This window comes from Taudactylus pleione, unplaced genomic scaffold (genome assembly GCF_031769625.1).
Source record: "Taudactylus pleione unplaced genomic scaffold, aTauple2 ptg000996l, whole genome shotgun sequence".
Classification (NCBI taxonomy): domain Eukaryota; kingdom Metazoa; phylum Chordata; class Amphibia; order Anura; family Myobatrachidae; genus Taudactylus; species Taudactylus pleione.
Window position 1 is genome coordinate 503,408 of NW_028285397.1, and position 21,071 is coordinate 524,478.

At 45.7% G+C, this 21,071-nt stretch overlaps 1 protein-coding gene across 1 annotated transcript in view; it reads left to right on the forward strand.

Annotated features, from left to right (window-relative positions):
* The window catches only part of CACNA1B (calcium voltage-gated channel subunit alpha1 B), a 364,867-nt gene that overhangs the window by 266,810 nt on the left and 76,986 nt on the right, over positions 1–21,071 (forward strand). Inside the window, exons 21-25 of the mRNA XM_088460941.1 lie at positions 3,341–4,162; positions 6,579–6,760; positions 8,382–8,508; positions 8,939–9,068; positions 9,533–9,592. Coding sequence (XP_088317067.1) covers positions 3,341–4,162; positions 6,579–6,760; positions 8,382–8,508; positions 8,939–9,068; positions 9,533–9,592 — 1,321 coding nt within the window. The remainder of the gene's footprint in view (positions 1–3,340; positions 4,163–6,578; positions 6,761–8,381; positions 8,509–8,938; positions 9,069–9,532; positions 9,593–21,071) is intronic.

Below are 21,071 nucleotides of genomic sequence, written 5' to 3' on the forward strand. Positions count from 1 at the left end.
ACTCTGTGTAACGCATGCGCCGTAGGGGTTATTAACAGTTTGTGCGCATGCGCAGTGGCAAATAATCACTTAACTACGTGAACAGCGGCCGTGTGTTCGCATTGCGCCCACCTCTGCATTAAGCCCTATGTTGGCAGACTCTGTAGACACACCACAAATGTCACATGCTCGCATTTTATATCGGGCCTCCGGGGCAACCTCTTTGGGTGTTTCACGGACATCTAGGGGTTACATATACAGGCAATAATAGGACTCTGGGCTGCCCCTTTAGTTTTGACGGATGTCCTCCAGTCCTGGCATATTTTGCAGCCTCTGTTATCCCGCTGTCTGGCTCTGGAAGGGTGTATTCACTCTCCCTGTCTCTCTCTCTCTCTCTCTCTCTCTCTCGCTCTCTCTCTCTCTATATATATATCTCTCTCTCTCTATGTCTCTCTCTCTCTCTATGTCTCTCTCTCTCTCTCTCTGTCTCTCTCTATCTCTCTCTCTCTCTATATATATATATATATACATGTCTCTCTCTCTATGTCTCTTTCTCTCTATGTCTCTCTCTGTCTCTGTCTCTCTCTATGTCTCTCTCTGTCTCTGTCTCTCTCTCTCTCTCCTCTCTCTCTCTCTCTACCCCCTCTCTCTCTCTCTCTCTCTCTCTCTCTCCCTCTCCCTCCCTCTCTCTCCCTCCCTCTCTCTCTCCTCTCTCTCTCTCTCCCTCTCTCTCTCTCTCCTCTCTCTCTCCTTTCTCTCTCTCCCTCCCTCTCTCTCTCCTTTCTCTCTCTCCCTCCCTCTCTCTCTCCTCTCTCTCCCTCTCTCTCTCTCTCTCTCCTCTCTCTCTCCTTTCTCTCTCTCCCTCCCTCTCTCTCTCCTCTCTCTCTCTCCCTCTCTCTCTCTCTCCTCTCTCTCTCCCTCCCCCCCTCTCCCTCTCTCCTCCAGTTATTCAGTTCACAATAAATTAATCCTAAGACTTGAAGCACATGAAATAGACTAAATTGTATTTAAATAATACATCTCCTTCTACCAGGAATAGCTCTTTCCTCTGTCTGCCAGTCTCTCATCAAGCACCATGAGGAATGGTTATTAGAAGTTGTAGCAGATTTTATCACACGCTAATTATCATTAGAAATATCAGCCTTGGAGGCAGACATTACTCCGGCCATGTACCCATACAGGAGTGTCAGTCTTCCCTGCCCAAAGGTCTATGACAACTACGCAGTTATTTTGAGAGAAGAGTAACTGTAATGTGGGATATTACATATAACGGGCATGCGCAAGATCACCGATAATCGCTGTTCTGCATTAAAGGTCTGCACTGCGTCCATCTTTGATTCATATCCGTAATGTGCCACTCCAGTACTGCACAGTGCATCCGCTCAGAGTTCCCTTGCCTCTCATGGAGGTGCGCAGAAAAACGTGCATTTCTGCTGTTATCTATTATATTGTGTATATGTGCGCGGCCAAGCCTCGCGGCACATCGCCTGTAACTGAATTGCCCCCCTTTATATGGTACAAACATCATATATCCAGTACGTTTCCTATGCACACCAGACATCCGTTCAGTAAGCCATGCTGATAAAAGAAGACAATAGCTTGCAGTAAGATTGATAGAAAGGTTACATGCAATGGGTAACATCTTATGGGCACTTTAACATATATACTTTTTTTGTGTGGCACATTATGCCTCTTCACAAGTAAGTTGGTTATAGAAGGTGCTCCTGGTATAAAGGTAGTTTTTGTTCCCGAAATTAATTCGTCCTTGAACACACTTTCAAAATGAGTGATGTCATATGTGGCCAGTGGGTGAGCCCTATTTCTTGAGGTCACACAGGTTGATGGATCATATCAAGATCATTCGTTAAGGGAAGCTTTTGTACTGATGACTTGGATATGGATCTAGGGCCCTCATTCAGAGCCGCTCGTAAGCGGCAGTACGCTCGTTCCGAGCGATATTTGCACATCTGCGCATGCGTACGGTTTTTAGTACGCATGCGCGAACCAGTCAGTGCGGCCGAAAATCGTTTGTTCGCTATATAGCGAGTGCCTGCTAATTTGAGTGACAGAATTAGGCGTATGTGGGTGGTAACAGGGGAAGGTGCTTGAAAAGGGGGAGTGGAGATCAGAACGCAGGCGTGCTTAAAGGTCAAAGCGGGCGTTTTATGGGTGTGCATATTTAATACAGCAGCGTCATTCACCACGTCACTGGGTTATTTTATAGTCAGAACTGCTCGCAATATTGTGGTTGAAAAAACCAACCACAAGAATAGCGAGCAGTTCATACGCTGTTCGATGTACTCGATTAATCTAATAAATAGCGGACATGACGTGTGATGCGAGCGGCCAGGGGGCGTTTTTATCAAATAAACGAGCCTATGTTTTGCTCGCTCGTTCAGACATGGAGGCGGCAACAGACCGCAAAGAGCGAACGGTTCATTTGAGTAGCCACCCCCTTTTTATGAACGAGCGAGCGCTAATTGCGAGCGGCTCTGAATGAGGGCCTAAGTGGACAACTCAAGTTTCACCGAGGATCCCTGATGGTAGATTAGTTTCTACTTTGTCAGACTTTCTGGTTTGCCCTGTCTGACTGTAATGTTTGAGGATGTTCTTATGTATAGCTCATCCTGTTATACCTTTGAAGAGTGACCACAGTAATTGGTTTTGTTTGGTTTGTAAATATGGCGCGACGAGCAGGTCAGACTAGTCTTTGGCAAAATGAATTGTGCTGCTTATTTTGCCTATTAGTTTATTCTCTTGTTGGAGACCAGATTTCGATATCCCTTATGCAGAATGAGACTTTCCCAGTGACAGTGTTGTCTGTGCCTATATAGGTCTTTAACGTTCATGGGGGCAGTCATGGGGTCTACGTAAAGCATATAGTGCAGATATGTGTGCGTGGGGGGCTCTAACCAGACCCAACTTTTTCCCTCCCCAGATTGTAAGCTGCTTGTTCTGTGTCTTTGGGCTGATCATTTCTTTCTGTTTTGTAAGTTCGATGTTGCGTAGTGAAGGATAGTCACAGGCGTCCACTGTTCTCCTCCCATCCTCCATTCCCTTCCTCCTTCTTCAAGCTCCTCATCCACACAAGTGAATAACCTCCCCTCTTTCTACTCTACGGTTTTGCAATGACCACAATAGTTGCACCAATCTTCTCTCCGCCATTGTCTGATCTCACTCTTCATCTTATATTATTTGTCATGTAATTATCATAAATATTCTTTAATATTTCCACCTATGTCCATCATTTTTTGAACGGCATTTCTTTTTTATTTGTCATTCACCATTGACCTCTTGTATTGAGCTAGCGCTACGCATTGCCCGCTTGCCACTATATAACCTCCCACCTTCCATTTTGCAGACAGCAAAACTCAAACAAATGTCGGTCAGTGTGGGAGCAGCGCACCAGCCAAATCCGCATGCACAATTTTCGCGCCAGCTGTGAAGCCCTCTACAGTGAGCTGGAACCCGAGGATCGACTGCGATATGCAACCACGCTGCGTCTCAGGCCCGACATGAAGAGTCACATGGATCGGCCATTGTTGGTGGAGCCCCAGGACTCTACTGAGGCCAAAGATGGCAGCCCAGACCCGCTACCTCCAAATGAAATAGAACCGGGTCCCGAGGTGACTACGGAAACAGCACCACGAAAACACCGGCATAGAGAGGGTGGAGCTGGCGAGACCAACGGTGGCAGCCGAGAGAACGGCAATCACAATGGCGATTCCGGCAGCAATGAGAGAGAAGAACGTCATCGCCAGCACAGAAGTCGTAGTAAAGAAGGGGAAGGTGGAAAGGAAGGCGGAAGAGGGGAACAGAACCGAAGTCAGGAAAGGGGGAAGAGACACCATCGAAGGGCTTCTCCTGAAGAGGGGACAGAAAGGGAGCACCGACGACACCGCACGCACCGCCATTCGGCTGATAGGCAAGGCAAAGAAGGCAACGGCCAACCTCCTTCTGGCGGAAAAGGTGAGAGGAAGTCCCGGCACAGGGGAGGTGGATCAAGGTCCGGCAACAGAGACGGCGATGGTACGACTCGCGGAGTGGGAGAAAATGGGGAGGAGCTTCCACGGTCACGACACCGAAACAGGCACAAAGCACTTTCCACATATGATGCAGAGGACAAGAGGGAAAACAAAGAGGCAGAGGCGGGAGAGCGGGAGCATCGCAATCACAGGCTGAGGTATGGCCGAGCACGATTGTACTCTATTTATCTCAGTACTATACGGGTGACAATGTAGTATTATTATAGTACACAAGCATTCAGTATATTTGTACAGCTGTGTCCTCTTGCATCTTTGCAGCGTACGCGGCAAATCACGCCACGCATGGCGCAAGGCGTGTGCCCGCACAAGCGGATACGTGCACTGCGTTTGCACCGGCGACTCCATAGGACTGAATGGTGCGATCGCAGTGCACACCATAGTGTAGCATATGCTGCTGCTGGTAATCACATGGCGCGATGCGTGCGCACATTTGTAGCACGATCGGCAAGATGTAAGAGGACACATCTGTAGTCTGTGCATTGCCTACACACGTTGCCCTAGAGACAGCCATTTTGTTGTCTGAACAGTTTGTTACTGCAGCCTATGAATTCAGTGATAACCAGGGACACAACGGAGACACTTTCCAGTGAAGGTTGGTTTGTGCCTCATCGTTGACTCTGGTTGCCATTGAATTGATTGCGCACTCATGTATATTAGTCACACCGCAAAATGGCTGCCTGCCATGTGTGCAGTTGACGAGTGTATAAATCTTCCCGTCATCCTTTATCCATCCACAATACTGAACTAGACCAAGACAGTTGATAGATGAAAGTGATGAGATTCCAGGCAGGGAGCATCAATCAGTCCTATCGGTATGGATTGTTTGGGTATGATGGTGTTGAGCCATCGTTTAATAATGGGTTGGTGGGATACAGTCTGACAGATGCGATGACTAATGGGAATCAAAAAAAAAAAAAAAGCTAAACAGTTGCATGGACAAGAGACTGTAGATGCCATGGACTGTAGATGCCATGGACTGTAGATGCCATGGACTGTAGATGCCATGGGCTGTAGATGCCATGGATTTGGTGTGTACTTCGGGGTAGGGCCATCACAGAGAACTTGTCCTCCAAATCATGGGGCAAATGATTAATGTGCAGTCAGGACAGCCCAGACAGTGAGTGGAGTAAATAGTAATTCTAGATGATGTCAGTGCAATCAGGGAACAGAGCTGGACAGTAGAGACATTAGATCTGATTCAGATGTGGATGCAGCTGCTGTGTGTATATATTCTAATGCTGCAGGAGGCGTCTGAAGGAAATATGAGTGCTGCGTCAGAACGTGCAGCATTGGATCATCATCGCAACCAACTGGTTACGATGGTTGCAGCTTCAGCCCATCTGAGAAAGCTAAAGGTCACTCAGAATGGGCGTCTTATTGCCGAGGCCAGGAAATCTGCAGCTTCCGACACAGAGCCAGGCCTCGGCACTGCCAGAAAATGGGGGTGACACACCCTCGTTTCCGGGAACACAGCCCAGCGTCACCCTCAAAGGGCCGGAGCCTGACAACTGGACAGCAGAGACATTAAGTAAAGTTAGTACCTCAGAATGATCAGAGTACAGTCAGAGTATAACTTACAGTAAATACAGGGAGTACAGTCAGAGTATAACTTACAGTAAATACAGGGAGTACAGTCAGAATATAACTTACAGTAAATACAGGGAGCACAGTCAGAGTATAACTTACAGTAAATACAGGGAGTACAGTCAGAGTATAACTTACAGTAAATACAGGGAGTACAGTCAGTGATAACTCAGGATGTTGGGAATACAGTCAAGAAGTATAAATGGACAACAGAGACAATGAGTATAGTCAGTTGGTACTTTAGGATTTATGGAGAATATACTTCTCTATTGAAGTATCAAACACACAGATTGTGGGATAAACTAAACTGTTACCAGTACATGTAAATGCCATACCATGAAGGATTAGCAAAAATGTTCTATAAGAGAGTACACTATCACAACAAAGAATGACTGCACAGTGTCAATGTATAATACAGCACCACCTACTGGCCCTCCAGTATAGCTTCTCAATTTATACTTAGCCTGTAGCTGATGTTATACTCCAACTAGGATGACTGAAATATAGTGCTGACATTGAAGAGAGTTAATAGAGTGAGAGAGAGAGAGAGAGAGAGAGAGAGAGAGAGAGAGAGAGTACAGTCAGTAATGCCTGTAGAAAGATGGCAGTACGACCATGGTGTATAGCTGTACAGATAAGAACAGTAATTTGGTACCTTATGATGGTTGGGTAAAGGGTCATTAATAATCATTTGGTACCTTATAATGATTATACTGTAGTACAGTATAGCTGGACATCAGAGTCAGTGAGTACAGCCGGTACTACCTCATAATGGCGGGGGTATGGTTAGCGAGTATAGTGGGGGCAGTATGGCCGCTGTCGTCTAATCCCAGTTTGTGTCAGATCTTCCATGTTACTGTCAGCTCAGGTGTTAAACCACATTATATTTCCCTACATGCTGATCTCCTGGCCCTTCTCCCACATTCCTACCACATGGAAATCCTCCTAATCATACATTTGTGACGGCAGGGATCACTGTAATGAGTCCGAGGTTCCCGTCGGTGGGCTGCAGCAGTTGCCGGAGCAGTCGGAAGACGCCGATAACCAGAAGAACGTGAACAGGATGTCCCAGCCTCATCCAGAGAGGTCCAGCACGGTTAATATACCAGTAACCATCACGGGCCCGCCAGGAGAGAGTGCCGTCATACCAAGTGAGAGCAGGTTTTTATTTCAGGCGTGGTTCTCGGCACGTGCCCACACCAGCACCACTTCTGTGCTAATCCCATCATTTATATACATCTTCCACAAGCCTAACATCAGAGCTGGTCTAAAGGTTAATGCATAAGCTGTTCCTGCCAAACACTATTTATTTACACACTCATCTGTTATGTTGTCAGACTGAATGTAATGTTCTTCCTCATGCTGCAGGGCCATTTCTGGACTTATAGCATTGCTCACACCTACGGAATTATCACGCCGAAATACAATGTGAATGGAACGTTGCAAGTTTAGTGCATACGAAACCCCTTTATCTGACAGCTCTGGGACTTAGGGCCTGATTCTGATTGGGACGCAGCGGCGATGTCCCGGTTGCCTGCAGTGATTCCTACTCCATTAGCTGTTACAGATGTCACTTTTAAACCACATATGTTATTTATATCAATACCAGCGCGCCTCGGCATTTTACGCGTCAGTTGGCGCCACCGTTTATATTACAGGGTTGTCATTATTTGAAACATTTAATGGAGTACTGGAAAGTTACTGTAAGTATTCATTGTGCATGTAGACTCCTGAGTCCTAAGCTTCTGTTACCTCCATAATAAGAGTTGGAAATAACATTTTACATTTCCTGCGTATCTTTTACAAAGTGAGGGTCATTCTAGAGCCGCAAAACTGCAGTTACGTGGGGCCTCATTTACCCCAGTCGAAAAGAGAAGGAAAAGTCCCCTATTGGCTCTCTGGAAACGCCTGCATGAAGTCGCTTTGCGTCAACCACTTGCAGGATTCTGGTCGCTCGCAGGGGTTGCGCATGCCCCAAAATAAACAACCCCCTTCAGTTACGCCATTCCTGTGATTTACTCTTGGGGGAGGTAGTGATAGTACTGAGAATGCTCAGGGCCAGATTCCTTCTGTATTTGCTCAAAGGTGTATACGTTCGGCTCGGGGGCATGCGCAGCGCGAGAAATGGCGCAATCCATCCACAGAACGGATTTGCTTGTACCTCTGAATGAGCCCCCATGTGCACAGATAGCATAACGGCGAAGCACTCATTTGTTTGCGCATACATCTGATTTGCGTACACCTGTGCAAACGCCATGAAAATATTATGTGCCACATTGTTATTTGCGTGTAAAAAGTGTCCTATTGAAATGAATGGGAAATGCCTGATATCCCAAACCCCATTCATGCGACATGACTGCCAACATCCCTGGAAAATGAGAAGAAATGAAGCCACACACCCAATCTGCCCAAACCATGCCCTCATCTCCTCATTTATAGTCACCTTTCTCATGCTTTCCATCCATCACACGTGCTCACTGATTCCTATGTGCATTTATAAGCTGCAATCTCAAAATGGCTGCCTGCACCCTGGCGGTTCCACTTTTAACAGCCTCTGAACCGTAAATACGGTCAAACGTTGCTGACAAATTTTAGTCTAAAGACCTTGAGGCAACCATTTTGCAGGTTGCAGCGGTAGCCATGACAAGGCATGCGCCATGCCTCAGTGATGTCAGCAGTTCCCAGCTGAACATTGGCTCAGGCTCCAAAATGGCCGAATGTGATGGGCCCACTATGAAGAAACAGTGTCACATGACCTTTGCTCTCTTCTAGTAAATAATGTGGAGTTTGATGTCAAATCTGAGGAGAAAAAGGAGATGGAGGCGGATGACCTGACGAAAAATGGGCCGAAGCAGATCCTGCCGTACAGTTCCATGTTCATTTTCAGTTCCACCAACCCGTAAGTACCTTTGTCCTGAGGTGTAATACTGTAGCCACATAGCGCCAGGTCTTAGGCCTTGTCTGCTTCTAAAGCCAGAGGCGCTATTCCATCCAGCCATCCACCCTCTAGGTCAGGCCTGGCCTGGCCAACCTGTAGCTCTCCAGCTGTTGTGAAACTACAAGTCCCAGCATGCCCTGCTACAGTTTTGCTATTAGGGAATGCTAAAATTGTTGCAAGGCATGTTGGGACTTGTAGTTTCATAACAGCTGGAGAGCCACAGGTTGGCCAGGCCCGCTCTAGGTGATGGCTCCGCAGTCGTGCGGTACTGAGGGCGACTTTGGGTTTCCATCGTCAATGTCTCAGTGTGGGTGGTCACCGTATGTAGCAGGAGTGTTTTAGGCTGGGTAAATTGACCGTGTTGTAATGGTCTCTCCTCTTCTCCTGACAGAGTCCGTCGTCTGTGTCACTACATCGTCAACATGCGGTACTTCGAGATGGTCATCTTGGTGGTAATCGCACTGAGCAGCGTTGCGCTGGCAGCGGAGGACCCTGTGCAGGCGGACGCCCCCCATAATGATGTGGGTAATCGAGGGGCAGCATAGAAATGGTTCTATGATGAGTTTATTTTTTTCACTAGTCACGTACCTGACACATTGTTCTCACAAATGATATAACGCCAGGGCGGGTGTTGGATAACGCGCGTTGGTCATGTGATTATACAATCTCTATTTCACTCATAATATCGATGGGTGATCTAATCGCAGCCCGGTCCTCACACTATACCTGTAGAACACAGAATATTGTTGTGTTCCCTGCACCGATCCTGAAGGACGAGATTGCATGAGGCTGTTACACAAGGGGGAAGCTGTATGTAGGATATACCAAGTATGCCATACAGACCATGATGGGAGTTGTAGTTCAGTAACCATTGGAAAACCTTAGGCTGCATGGTGTATTAGATGAGTTGTGACTGGGTAACGTGTTACAGTGCGACGCTCTGCTTGGGAGGCGAGAGTCATGTCTGATATATCTCTGATTTCAGGTGCTGAAATATATGGATTACATCTTTACAGGGGTCTTCACCTTCGAGATGGTGATAAAGGTAAGTACCGCTATATGTATTATACCCCCAGTTATTATTATCCTCCTGCTTATAATGCTCTGACACATTGTGTAGCTCTGTACAGTGTACCGCTATATGTATTATACACACAGTTATTATTATCCTCCTGCTTATAATGCTCTGACACATTGTGTAGCGCTGTACAGTGTACCGCTATATGTATTATACCCCCAGTTATTATTATCCTCCTGTTTATAATGCTCTGACACATTGTGTAGCGCTGTACAGTGTACCGCTATATGTATTATACCCCCAGTTATTATTATCCTCCTGCTTATAATGCTCTGACACATTGTGTAGCGCTGTACAGTGTACAGCTATATGTATTATACCCCCAGTTATTATTATCCTCCCGCTTATAATGCTCTGACACATTGTGTAGCGCTGTACAGTGTACCGCTATATGTATTATACCCCCAGTTATTATTATCCTCCTGCTTATAATGCTCTGACACATTGTGTAGCACTGTACAGTGTACCACTATATGTATTATACACACAGTTATTATTATCCTCCTGCTTATAATGTTCTGACACATTGTGTAGCGCTGTACAGTGTACAGCTATATGTATTATACCCCCAGTTATTATTATCCTCCCGCTTATAATGCTCTGACACATTGTGTAGCTCTGTACAGTGTACCGCTATATGTATTATACCCCCAGTTATTATTATCCTCCTGCTTATAATGCTCTGACACATTGTGTAGCGCTGTACAGTGTACCGCTATATGTATTATACACACAGTTATTATTATCCTCCTGCTTATAATGCTCTGACACATTGTGTAGCTCTGTACAGTGTACCGCTATATGTATTATACCCCCAGTTATTATTATCCTCCTGCTTATAATGCTCTGACACATTGTGTAGCGCTGTACAGTATACCGTTATATGTATTATACCCCCAGTTATTATTATCCTCCTGCTTATAATGCTCTGACACATTGTGTAGCTCTGTACAGTGTACCGCTATATGTATTATACCCCCAGTTATTATTATCCTCCTGCTTATAATGCTCTGACACATTGTGTAGCTCTGTACAGTGTACCGCTATATGTATTATACACACAGTTATTATTATCCTCCTGCTTATAATGCTCTGACACATTGTGTAGCTCTGTACAGTGTACCGCTATATGTATTATACCCCCAGTTATTATTATCCTCCTGCTTATAATGTTCTGACACATTGTGTAGCGCTGTACAGTGTACCGCTATATGTATTATACCCCCAGTTATTATTATCCTCCTGCTTATAATGCTCTGACACATTGTGTAGCTCTGTACAGTGTACCGCTATATGTATTATACCCCCAGTTATTATTATCCTCCCGCTTATAATGCTCTGACACATTGTGTAGCTCTGTACAGTGTACCGCTATATGTATTATACCCCCAGTTATTATTATCCTCCTGCTTATAATGCTCTGACACATTGTGTAGCTCTGTACAGTGTACCGCTATATGTATTATACCCCCAGTTATTATTATCCTCCCGCTTATAATGCTCTGACACATTGTGTAGGTCTGTACAGTGTACCGCTATATGTATTATACACACAGTTATTATTATCCTCCTGCTTATAATGCTCTGACACATTGTGTAGCGCTGTACAGTGTACCGCTATATATATTATACACACAGTTATTATTATCCTCCTGCTTATAATGCTCTGACACATTGTGTAGCGCTGTACAGTGTACAGCTATATGTATTATACCCCCAGTTATTATTATCCTCCCGCTTATAATGCTCTGACACATTGTGTAGCGCTGTACAGTGTACCGTTATATGTATTATACCCCCAGTTATTATTATCCTTCTGCTTATAATGCTCTGACACATTGTGTAGGTCTGTACAGTGTACCGCTATATGTATTATACCCCCAGTTATTATTATCCTTCTGCTTATAATGCTCTGACACATTGTGTAGCGCTGTACAGTGTACCGCTATATGTATTATACACACAGTTATTATTATCCTCCTGCTTATAATGCTCTGACACATTGTGTAGCTCTGTACAGTGTACCGCTATATGTATTATACCCCCAGTTATTATTATCCTCCTGCTTATAATGCTCTGACACATTGTGTAGCTCTGTACAGTATACAGCTATATGTATTATACCCCCAGTTATTATTATCCTCCTGCTTATAATGCTCTGACACATTGTGTAGCGCTGTACAGTGTACCGCTATATGTATTATACCCCCAGTTATTATTATCCTCCTGCTTATAATGCTCTGACACATTGTGTAGCGCTGTACAGTGTACCGCTATATGTATTATACCCCCAGTTATTATTATCCTTCTGCTTATAATGTTCTGACACATTGTGTAGCTCTGTACAGTGTACCGCTATATGTATTATACCCCCAGTTATTATTATCCTCCTGCTTATAATGCTCTGACACATTGTGTAGCTCTGTACAGTGTACCGCTATATGTATTATACCCCCAGTTATTATTATCCTCCTGCTTATAATGCTCTGACACATTGTGTAGCTCTGTACAGTGTACCGCTATATGTATTATACCCCCAGTTATTATTATCCTCCTGCTTATAATGCTCTGACACATTGTGTAGCTCTGTACAGTGTACCGCTATATGTATTATACCCCCAGTTATTATTATCCTCCTGCTTATAATGCTCTGACACATTGTGTAGAGCTGTACAGTGTACAGCTATATGTATTATACCCCCAGTTATTATTATCCTCCTGCTTATAATGCTCTGACACATTGTGTAGCGCTGTACAGTATACCGTTATATGTATTATACCCCCAGTTATTATTATCCTCCTGCTTATAATGCTCTGACACATTGTGTAGCTCTGTACAGTGTACCGCTATATGTATTATACCCCCAGTTATTATTATCCTCCTGCTTATAATGCTCTGACACATTGTGTAGCTCTGTACAGTGTACCGCTATATGTATTATACCCCCAGTTATTATTATCCTCCTGCTTATAATGCTCTGACACATTGTGTAGCTCTGTACAGTGTACCGCTATATGTATTATACACACAGTTATTATTATCCTCCTGCTTATAATGCTCTGACACATTGTGTAGCTCTGTACAGTGTACCGCTATATGTATTATACCCCCAGTTACTATTATCTTTGGCTATCCGTGACTAATAATGGTAGATGTATGGAATAGTCATTTTAACATTATAAAAGTATAGTGGTAGATATGAGCTTTATATATAAAAATGAATTGGCAATGTAATAAATATAATGTCAGTAAATAGGTGCACAAGCCTTTTGGGTGGAGCTGTGTGATACCCTAGAGCACAGGTTCTCAAACTCGGACCTCAGGACCCCCCAAACAGTGCATGTTTTCCAGGTCACCACACTGAATCAAGTGAAATAATTAGCTCCATCTGTGGCTCTTTTAAAATGTGTCAGTGAGTAATGATTACACCTGTGCACCTGCTGGGTGATTTGCAAAACGTGGACTGTGTGGGGTCCTGAGGACCGAGTTTGAGAACCACTGCTCTAAAGTGATGGAAATGCACAGGTCTGCCTGATGATGGCAATACATTGCTGAAAAGAACAGGAGGAATCAAAGTAGCAGAGTAATGTACCTTGTAAAAGTTGCATGAGGGTGTATATAAGCCAGCTAAATAAATCTAAGGCACAATCCCCCTTTAGTAATTGTATAGTCTGACACCCTGACGTGTTTCATTTCCTCTGTTATCCGCATCACTTGTCTCCTTAGGTGTCAGAATTACATCTCCCCCTCCCCAATCCGCCAGTCAGTGGATAAACCCAGGACTGACCCTGGCCCGTATTTATTACTCTTTAGGATAAATTAGATTTCTTTTTTCCTACCGATTTCTAAAAAGAGCAGCTCTGCTTTCTTAAAACTCTCACTACATAACTTAATTAACTTTTGTTATGTGCTCGCTTTTCTATAAAAGTAATTAAATCCTCGGCACGTCTGAGCATCTGTTACTCTACACATTTGCTAATTAAAATACGGAAACTTCCTCAAATAATACTCAGTGTCTTACAGATAGCGCAACTGACAGCATTGCTATATGGCACAGCCGGGCACTACATGACTTACAGATAGCGTAACTGACAGCATTGCTATGTGGCACAGCCGGGCACTACATGACTTACAGATAGCGTAACTGACAGTATTGCTATATGGCACAGCCGGGCACTACATGACTTACAGATAGCGTAACTGACAGCATTGCTATGTGGCACAGCCGGGCACTACATGACTTACAGATAGCGTAACTGACAGCATTGCTATGTGGCACAGCCGGGCACTACATGACTTACAGATAGCGTAACTGACAGCATTGCTACATGGCACAGCCGGGCACTACATGTCTTACAGATAGCGAACTGACAGCATTGCTAAAGGGCACAGCCGGGCACTACATGTCTTACAGATAGCGTAACTGACAGCATTGCTAAAGGGCACAGCCGGGCACTACATGTCTTACAGATAGCGTAACTGACAGCATTGCTATGTGGCACAGCCGGGCACTACATGACTTACAGATAGCGTAACTGACAGCATTGCTATATGGCACAGCCGGGCACTACATGACTTACAGATAGCGTAACTGACAGCATTGCTATATGGCACAGCCGGGCACTACATGACTTACAGATAGCGTAACTGACAGCATTGCTATATGGCACAGCCGGGCACTACATGACTTACAGATAGCGTAACTGACAGCATTGCTATGTGGCACAGCCGGGCACTACATGTCTTACAGATAGCGTAACTGACAGCATTGCTATATGGCACAGCCGGGCACTACATGACTTACAGATAGCGTAACTGACAGCATTGCTATATGGCACAGCCGGGCACTACATGACTTACAGATAGCGTAACTGACAGCATTGCTATGTGGCACAGCCGGGCACTACATGACTTACAGATAGCGTAACTGACAGCATTGCTATATGGCACAGCCGGGCACTACATGACTTACAGATAGCGTAACTGACAGCATTGCTATGTGGCACAGCCGGGCACTACATGTCTTACAGATAGCGTAACTGACAGCATTGCTATATGGCACAGCCGGGCACTACATGACTTACAGATAGTGTAACTGACAGTATTGCTATATGGCACAGCCGGGCACTACATGACTTACAGATAGCGTAACTGACAGTATTGCTATATGGCACAGCCGGGCACTACATGTCTTGCAGATAGCGTAACTGACAGTATTGCTATATGGCACAGCTGGGCACTACATGTCTTACATATAGCGCAACTGACAGTATTGCTATATGGCACAGCCGGGCACTACATGTCTTACAGATAGCGTAACTGACAGCATTGCTATATGGCACAGCCGGGCACTACATGTCTTACATATAGCGCAACTGACAGCATTGCTATGTGGCACAGCCGGGCACTACATGACTTACAGATAGCGTAACTGACAGCATTGCTATATGGCACAGCCGGGCACTACATGACTTACAGATAGTGTAACTGACAGTATTGCTATATGGCACAGCCGGGCACTACATGACTTACAGATAGCGTAACTGACAGTATTGCTATATGGCACAGCCGGGCACTACATGTCTTGCAGATAGCGTAACTGACAGTATTGCTATATGGCACAGCTGGGCACTACATGTCTTACATATAGCGCAACTGACAGTATTGCTATATGGCACAGCTGGGCACTACATGTCTTACATATAGCGCAACTGACAGCATTGCTATATGGCACAGCCGGGCACTACATGACTTACAGATAGCGTAACTGACAGTATTGCTATATGGCACAGCCGGGCACTACATGTCTTGCAGATAGCGTAACTGACAGTATTGCTATATGGCACAGCTGGGCACTACATGTCTTACATATAGCGCAACTGACAGTATTGCTATATGGCACAGCCGGGCACTACATGTCTTACAGATAGCGTAACTGACAGCATTGCTATATGGCACAGCCGGGCACTACATGTCTTACATATAGCGCAACTGACAGCATTGCTATGTGGCACAGCCGGGCACTACATGTCTTACAGATAGCGTAACTGACAGCATTGCTATATGGCACAGCCGGGCACTACATGTCTTACAGATAGCGTAACTGACAGCATTGCTATATGGCACAGCCGGGCACTACATGTCTTACAGATAGCGCAACTGACAGCATTGCTATGTGGCACAGCCGGGCACTACATGTCTTACAGATAGCGTAACTGACAGCATTGCTATATGGCACAGCCAGGCACTACATGTCTTACAGATAGCGTAACTGACAGCATTGCTATATGGCACAGCCGGGCACTACATGTCTTACATATAGCGCAACTGACAGCATTGCTATGTGGCACAGCCGGGCACTACATGTCTTACAGATAGCGTAACTGACAGCATTGCTATATGGCACAGCCGGGCACTACATGTCTTACAGATAGCGTAACTGACAGCATTGCTATATGGCACAGCCGGGCACTACATGTCTTACAGATAGCGCAACTGACAGCATTGCTAAAGGGCACAGCCGGGCACTACATGTCTTACAGATAGCGTAACTGACAGCATTGCTATATGGCACAGCCGGGCACTACATGTCTTACAGATAGCGAACTGACAGCATTGCTAAAGGGCACAGCCGGGCACTACATGTCTTACAGATAGCGAACTGACAGCATTGCTAAAGGGCACAGCCGGGCACTACATGACTTAAAGATAGCGTAACTGACAGCATTGCTACATGGCACAGCCGGGCACTACATGTCTTACATATAGCGCAACTGACAGCATTGCTATATGGCACAGCCGGGCACTACATGTCTTACAGATAGCGTAACTGACAACATTGCTATATGGCACAGCCGGGCACTACATGTCTTACAGATAGCGTAACTGACAGCATTGCTATATGGCACAGCCGGGCACTACATGTCTTACAGATAGCGAACTGACAGCATTGCTAAAGGGCACAGCCGGGCACTACATGACTTAAAGATAGCGTAACTGACAGCATTGCTACATGGCACAGCCGGGCACTACATGACTTACAGATAGCGTAACTGACAGTATTGCTATATGGCACAGCCAGGCACTACATGTCTTACAGATAGCGTAACTGACAGTATTGCTGTATGGCACAGCTGGGCACTACATGACTTACAGATAGCGTAACTGACAGTATTGCTATATGGCACAGCCGGGCACTACATGACTTACAGATAGCGCAACTGACAGCATTGCTACATGGCACAGCCGGGCACTACATGACTTACAGATAGCGCAACTGACAGCATTGCTATATGGCACAGCCGGGCACTACATGACTTACAGATAGCGTAACTGACAGCATTGCTATATGGCACAGCCGGGCACTACATGACTTACATATAGCACAACTGACAGCATTGCTACATGGCACAGCCGGGCACTACATGACTTACAGATAGCGCAACTGACAGCATTGCTATATGGCACAGCCGGGCACTGCATTACTTACAGATAGCGCAACTGACAGCATTGCTATATGGCACAGCCGGGCACTACATGACTTACATATAGCGCAACTGACAGCATTGCTCTATGGCACAGCCGGGCACTACATGACTTACAGATAGCGTAACTGACAGCATTGCTATATGGCACAGACGGGCACTACATGTCTTACATATAGCGCAACTGACAGTATTGCTATATGGCACAGCCGGGCACTACATTACTTACATATAGCGCAACTGACAGTATTGCTATATGGCACAGCCGGGCACTACATGACTTACAGATAGCGTAACTGACAGCATTGCTACATGGCACAGCCGGGCACAACATGACTTACAGATAGCGTAACTGACAGTATTGCTATATGGCACAGCCGGGCACTACATGTCTTACAGATAGCGTAATTGACAGTATTGCTATATGGCACAGCTGGGCACTACATGACTTACAGATAGCGTAACTGACAGTATTGCTATATGGCACAGCCGGGCACTACATGACTTACAGATAGCGCAACTGACAGCATTGCTACATGGCACAGCCGGGCACTACATGACTTACAGATAGCGCAACTGTCAGCATTGCTATATGGCACAGCCGGGCACTACATGACTTACAGATAGCGTAACTGACAGCATTGCTATATGGCACAGCCGGGCACTACATGACTTACATATAGCGCAACTGACAGCATTGCTGCATGGCATAGCCGGGCACTACATGACTTACAGATAGCGCAACTGACAGCATTGCTATATGGCACAGCCGGGCACTGCATTACTTACATATAGCGCAACTGACAGTATTGCTATATGGCACAGCTGGGCACTACATGACTTACATATAGCGCAACTGACAGCATTGCTATATGGCACAGCCGGGCACTACATGTCTTACATATAGCGCAACTGACAGTATTGCTATATGGCACAGCCGGGCACTACATTACTTACATATAGCGCAACTGACAGTATTGCTATATGGCACAGCCGGGCACTACATGACTTACAGATAGTGTAACTGACAGTATTGCTATATGGCACAGCCGGGCACTACATGACTTACAGATAGCGTAACTGACAGCATTGCTATATGGCACAGCCGGGCACTACATGACTTACAGATAGCGCAACTGACAGTATTGCTATATGGCACAGCCGGGCACTACATGACTTACAGATAGTGTAACTGACAGTATTGCTATATGGCACAGCCGGGCACTACATGACTTACATATAGCGTAACTGACAGCATTGCTACATGGCACAGCCGGGCACTACTTGACTTACAGATAGCGAACTGATAGCATTGCTATATGGCACAGCCGGGCACTACATGACTTACAGATAGCGCAACTGACAGCATTGCTATATGGCACAGCCGGGCACTACATGACTTACATATAGCGTAACTGACAGCATTGCTATATGGCACAGCCGGGCACTACATGACTTACAGATAGCGTAACTGACAGTATTGCTATATGGCACAGCCGGGCACTACATGTCTTACATATAGCGTAACTGACAGCATTGCTATATGGCACAGCCGGGCACTACATGACTTACAGATAGCGTAACTGACAGTATTGCTATATGGCACAGCCGGGCACTACATGACTTACAGATAGCGCAACTGACAGCATTGCTATATGGCACAGCCGGGCACTACATGTCTTACATATAGCGCAACTGACAGTATTGCTACATGGCACAGCCGGGCACTACATGACTTACATATAGCGCAACTGACAGTATTGCTACACGGCACAGCCGGGCACTACATGACTTACATATAGTGTAACTGACAGTATTGCTATATGGCACAGCCGGGCACTACATGACTTACAGATAGCGTAACTGACAGTATTGCTATATGGCACAGCCGGGCACTACATTACTTACATATAGCGCAACTGACAGCATTGCTATATGGCACAGCCGGGCACTACATGACTTACAGATAGCGTAACTGACAGCATTGCTATATGGCACAGCCGGGCACTACATGACTTACATATAGCGCAACTGACAGAATTGCTATATGGCACAGCCGGGCACTGCATTACTTACATATAGCGTAACTGACAGCATTGCTATGTGGCACAGCCGGGCACTACATGACTTACAGATAGCGCAACTGACAGCATTGCTATATGGCACAGCCGGGCACTACATGTCTTACATATAGCGCAACTGACAGTATTGCTACATGGCACAGCCGGGCACTACATGACTTACATATAGCGCAACTGACAGTATTGCTACATGGCACAGCCGGGCACTACATGACTTACATATAGTGTAACTGACAGTATTGCTATATGGCACAGCCGGGCACTACATGACTTACAGATAGCGTAACTGACAGTATTGCTATATGGCACAGCCGGGCACTACATTACTTACATATAGCGCAACTGACAGCATTGCTATATGGCACAGCCGGGCACTACATGACTTACAGATAGCGTAACTGACAGCATTGCTATATGGCACAGCCGGGCACTACATGACTTACATATAGCGCAACTGACAGAATTGCTATATGGCACAGCCGGGCACTGCATTACTTACATATAGCGCAACTGACAGCATTGCTATATGGCACAGCCGGGCACTACATGTCTTACATATAGCGCAACTGACAGTATTGCTATATGGCACAGCCGGGCACTACATGACTTACATATAGTGTAACTGACAGTATTGCTATATGGCACAGCCGGGCACTACATGACTTACAGATAGCGTAACTGACAGTATTGCTATATGGCGCAGCCGGGCACTACATTACTTACATATAGCGCAACTGACAGCATTGCTATATGGCACAGCCGGGCACTACATGACTTACAGATAGCTTAACTGACAGCATTGCTATATGGCACAGCCGGGCACTACATGTCTTACAGATAGCGTAACTGACAGCATTGCTATATGGCACAGCTGGGCACTACATGTCTTACAGATAGTGTAACTGACAGCATTGCTACATGGCACAGCCGGGCACTACATGTCTTACAGATAGCGTAACTCACAGTATTGCTACATGGCACAGCCGGGCACTACATTACTTACATATAGCGCAACTGACAGCATTGCTATATGGCACAGCCGGGCACTACATGTCTTACAGATAGCGTAACTGACAGTATTGCTATATGGCACAGCCGGGCACTACATGACTTACATATAGCGCAACTGACAGCATTGCTATATGGCACAGCCGGGCACTACATGTCTTACATATAGCGCAACTGACAGCATTGCTATATGGCACAGCCGGGCACTACATGACTTACAGATAGCGTAACTGACAGCATTGCTATATGGCACAGCCGGGCACTACATGACTTACAGATAGTGTAACTGACAGCATTGCTATATGGCACAGCTGGGCACTACAAGTCTTACAGATAGCGTAACTGACAGTATTGCTATATGGCACAGCCGGGCACTACATGACTTACAGATAGCGTAACTGACAGCATTGCTATATGGCACAGCCGGGCACTACATGTCTTACAGATAGCGTAACTGACAGCATTGCTATATGGTACAGCCGGGCACTACATGTCTTACAGATAGCGCAACTGACAGCATTGCTATATGGCACAGCCGGGCACTACATGTCTTACATATAGCGCAACTGACAGCATTGCTATATGGCACAGCCGGGCACTACATGACTTACAGATAGCGTAACTGACAGTATTGCTATATGGCACAGCCGGGCACTGCATGACTTACAGATAGCGTAACTGACAGCATTGCTATATGGCACAGCCGGGCATTACATGACTTACAGATAGCGTAACTGACAGCATTGCTATATGGTACAGCCGGGCACTACATTACTTACATATAGCGTAACTGACAGTATTGCTATATGGCACAGCCGGGCACTACTTGACTTACAGATAGCGTAACTGACAGCATTGCTATATGGTACAGC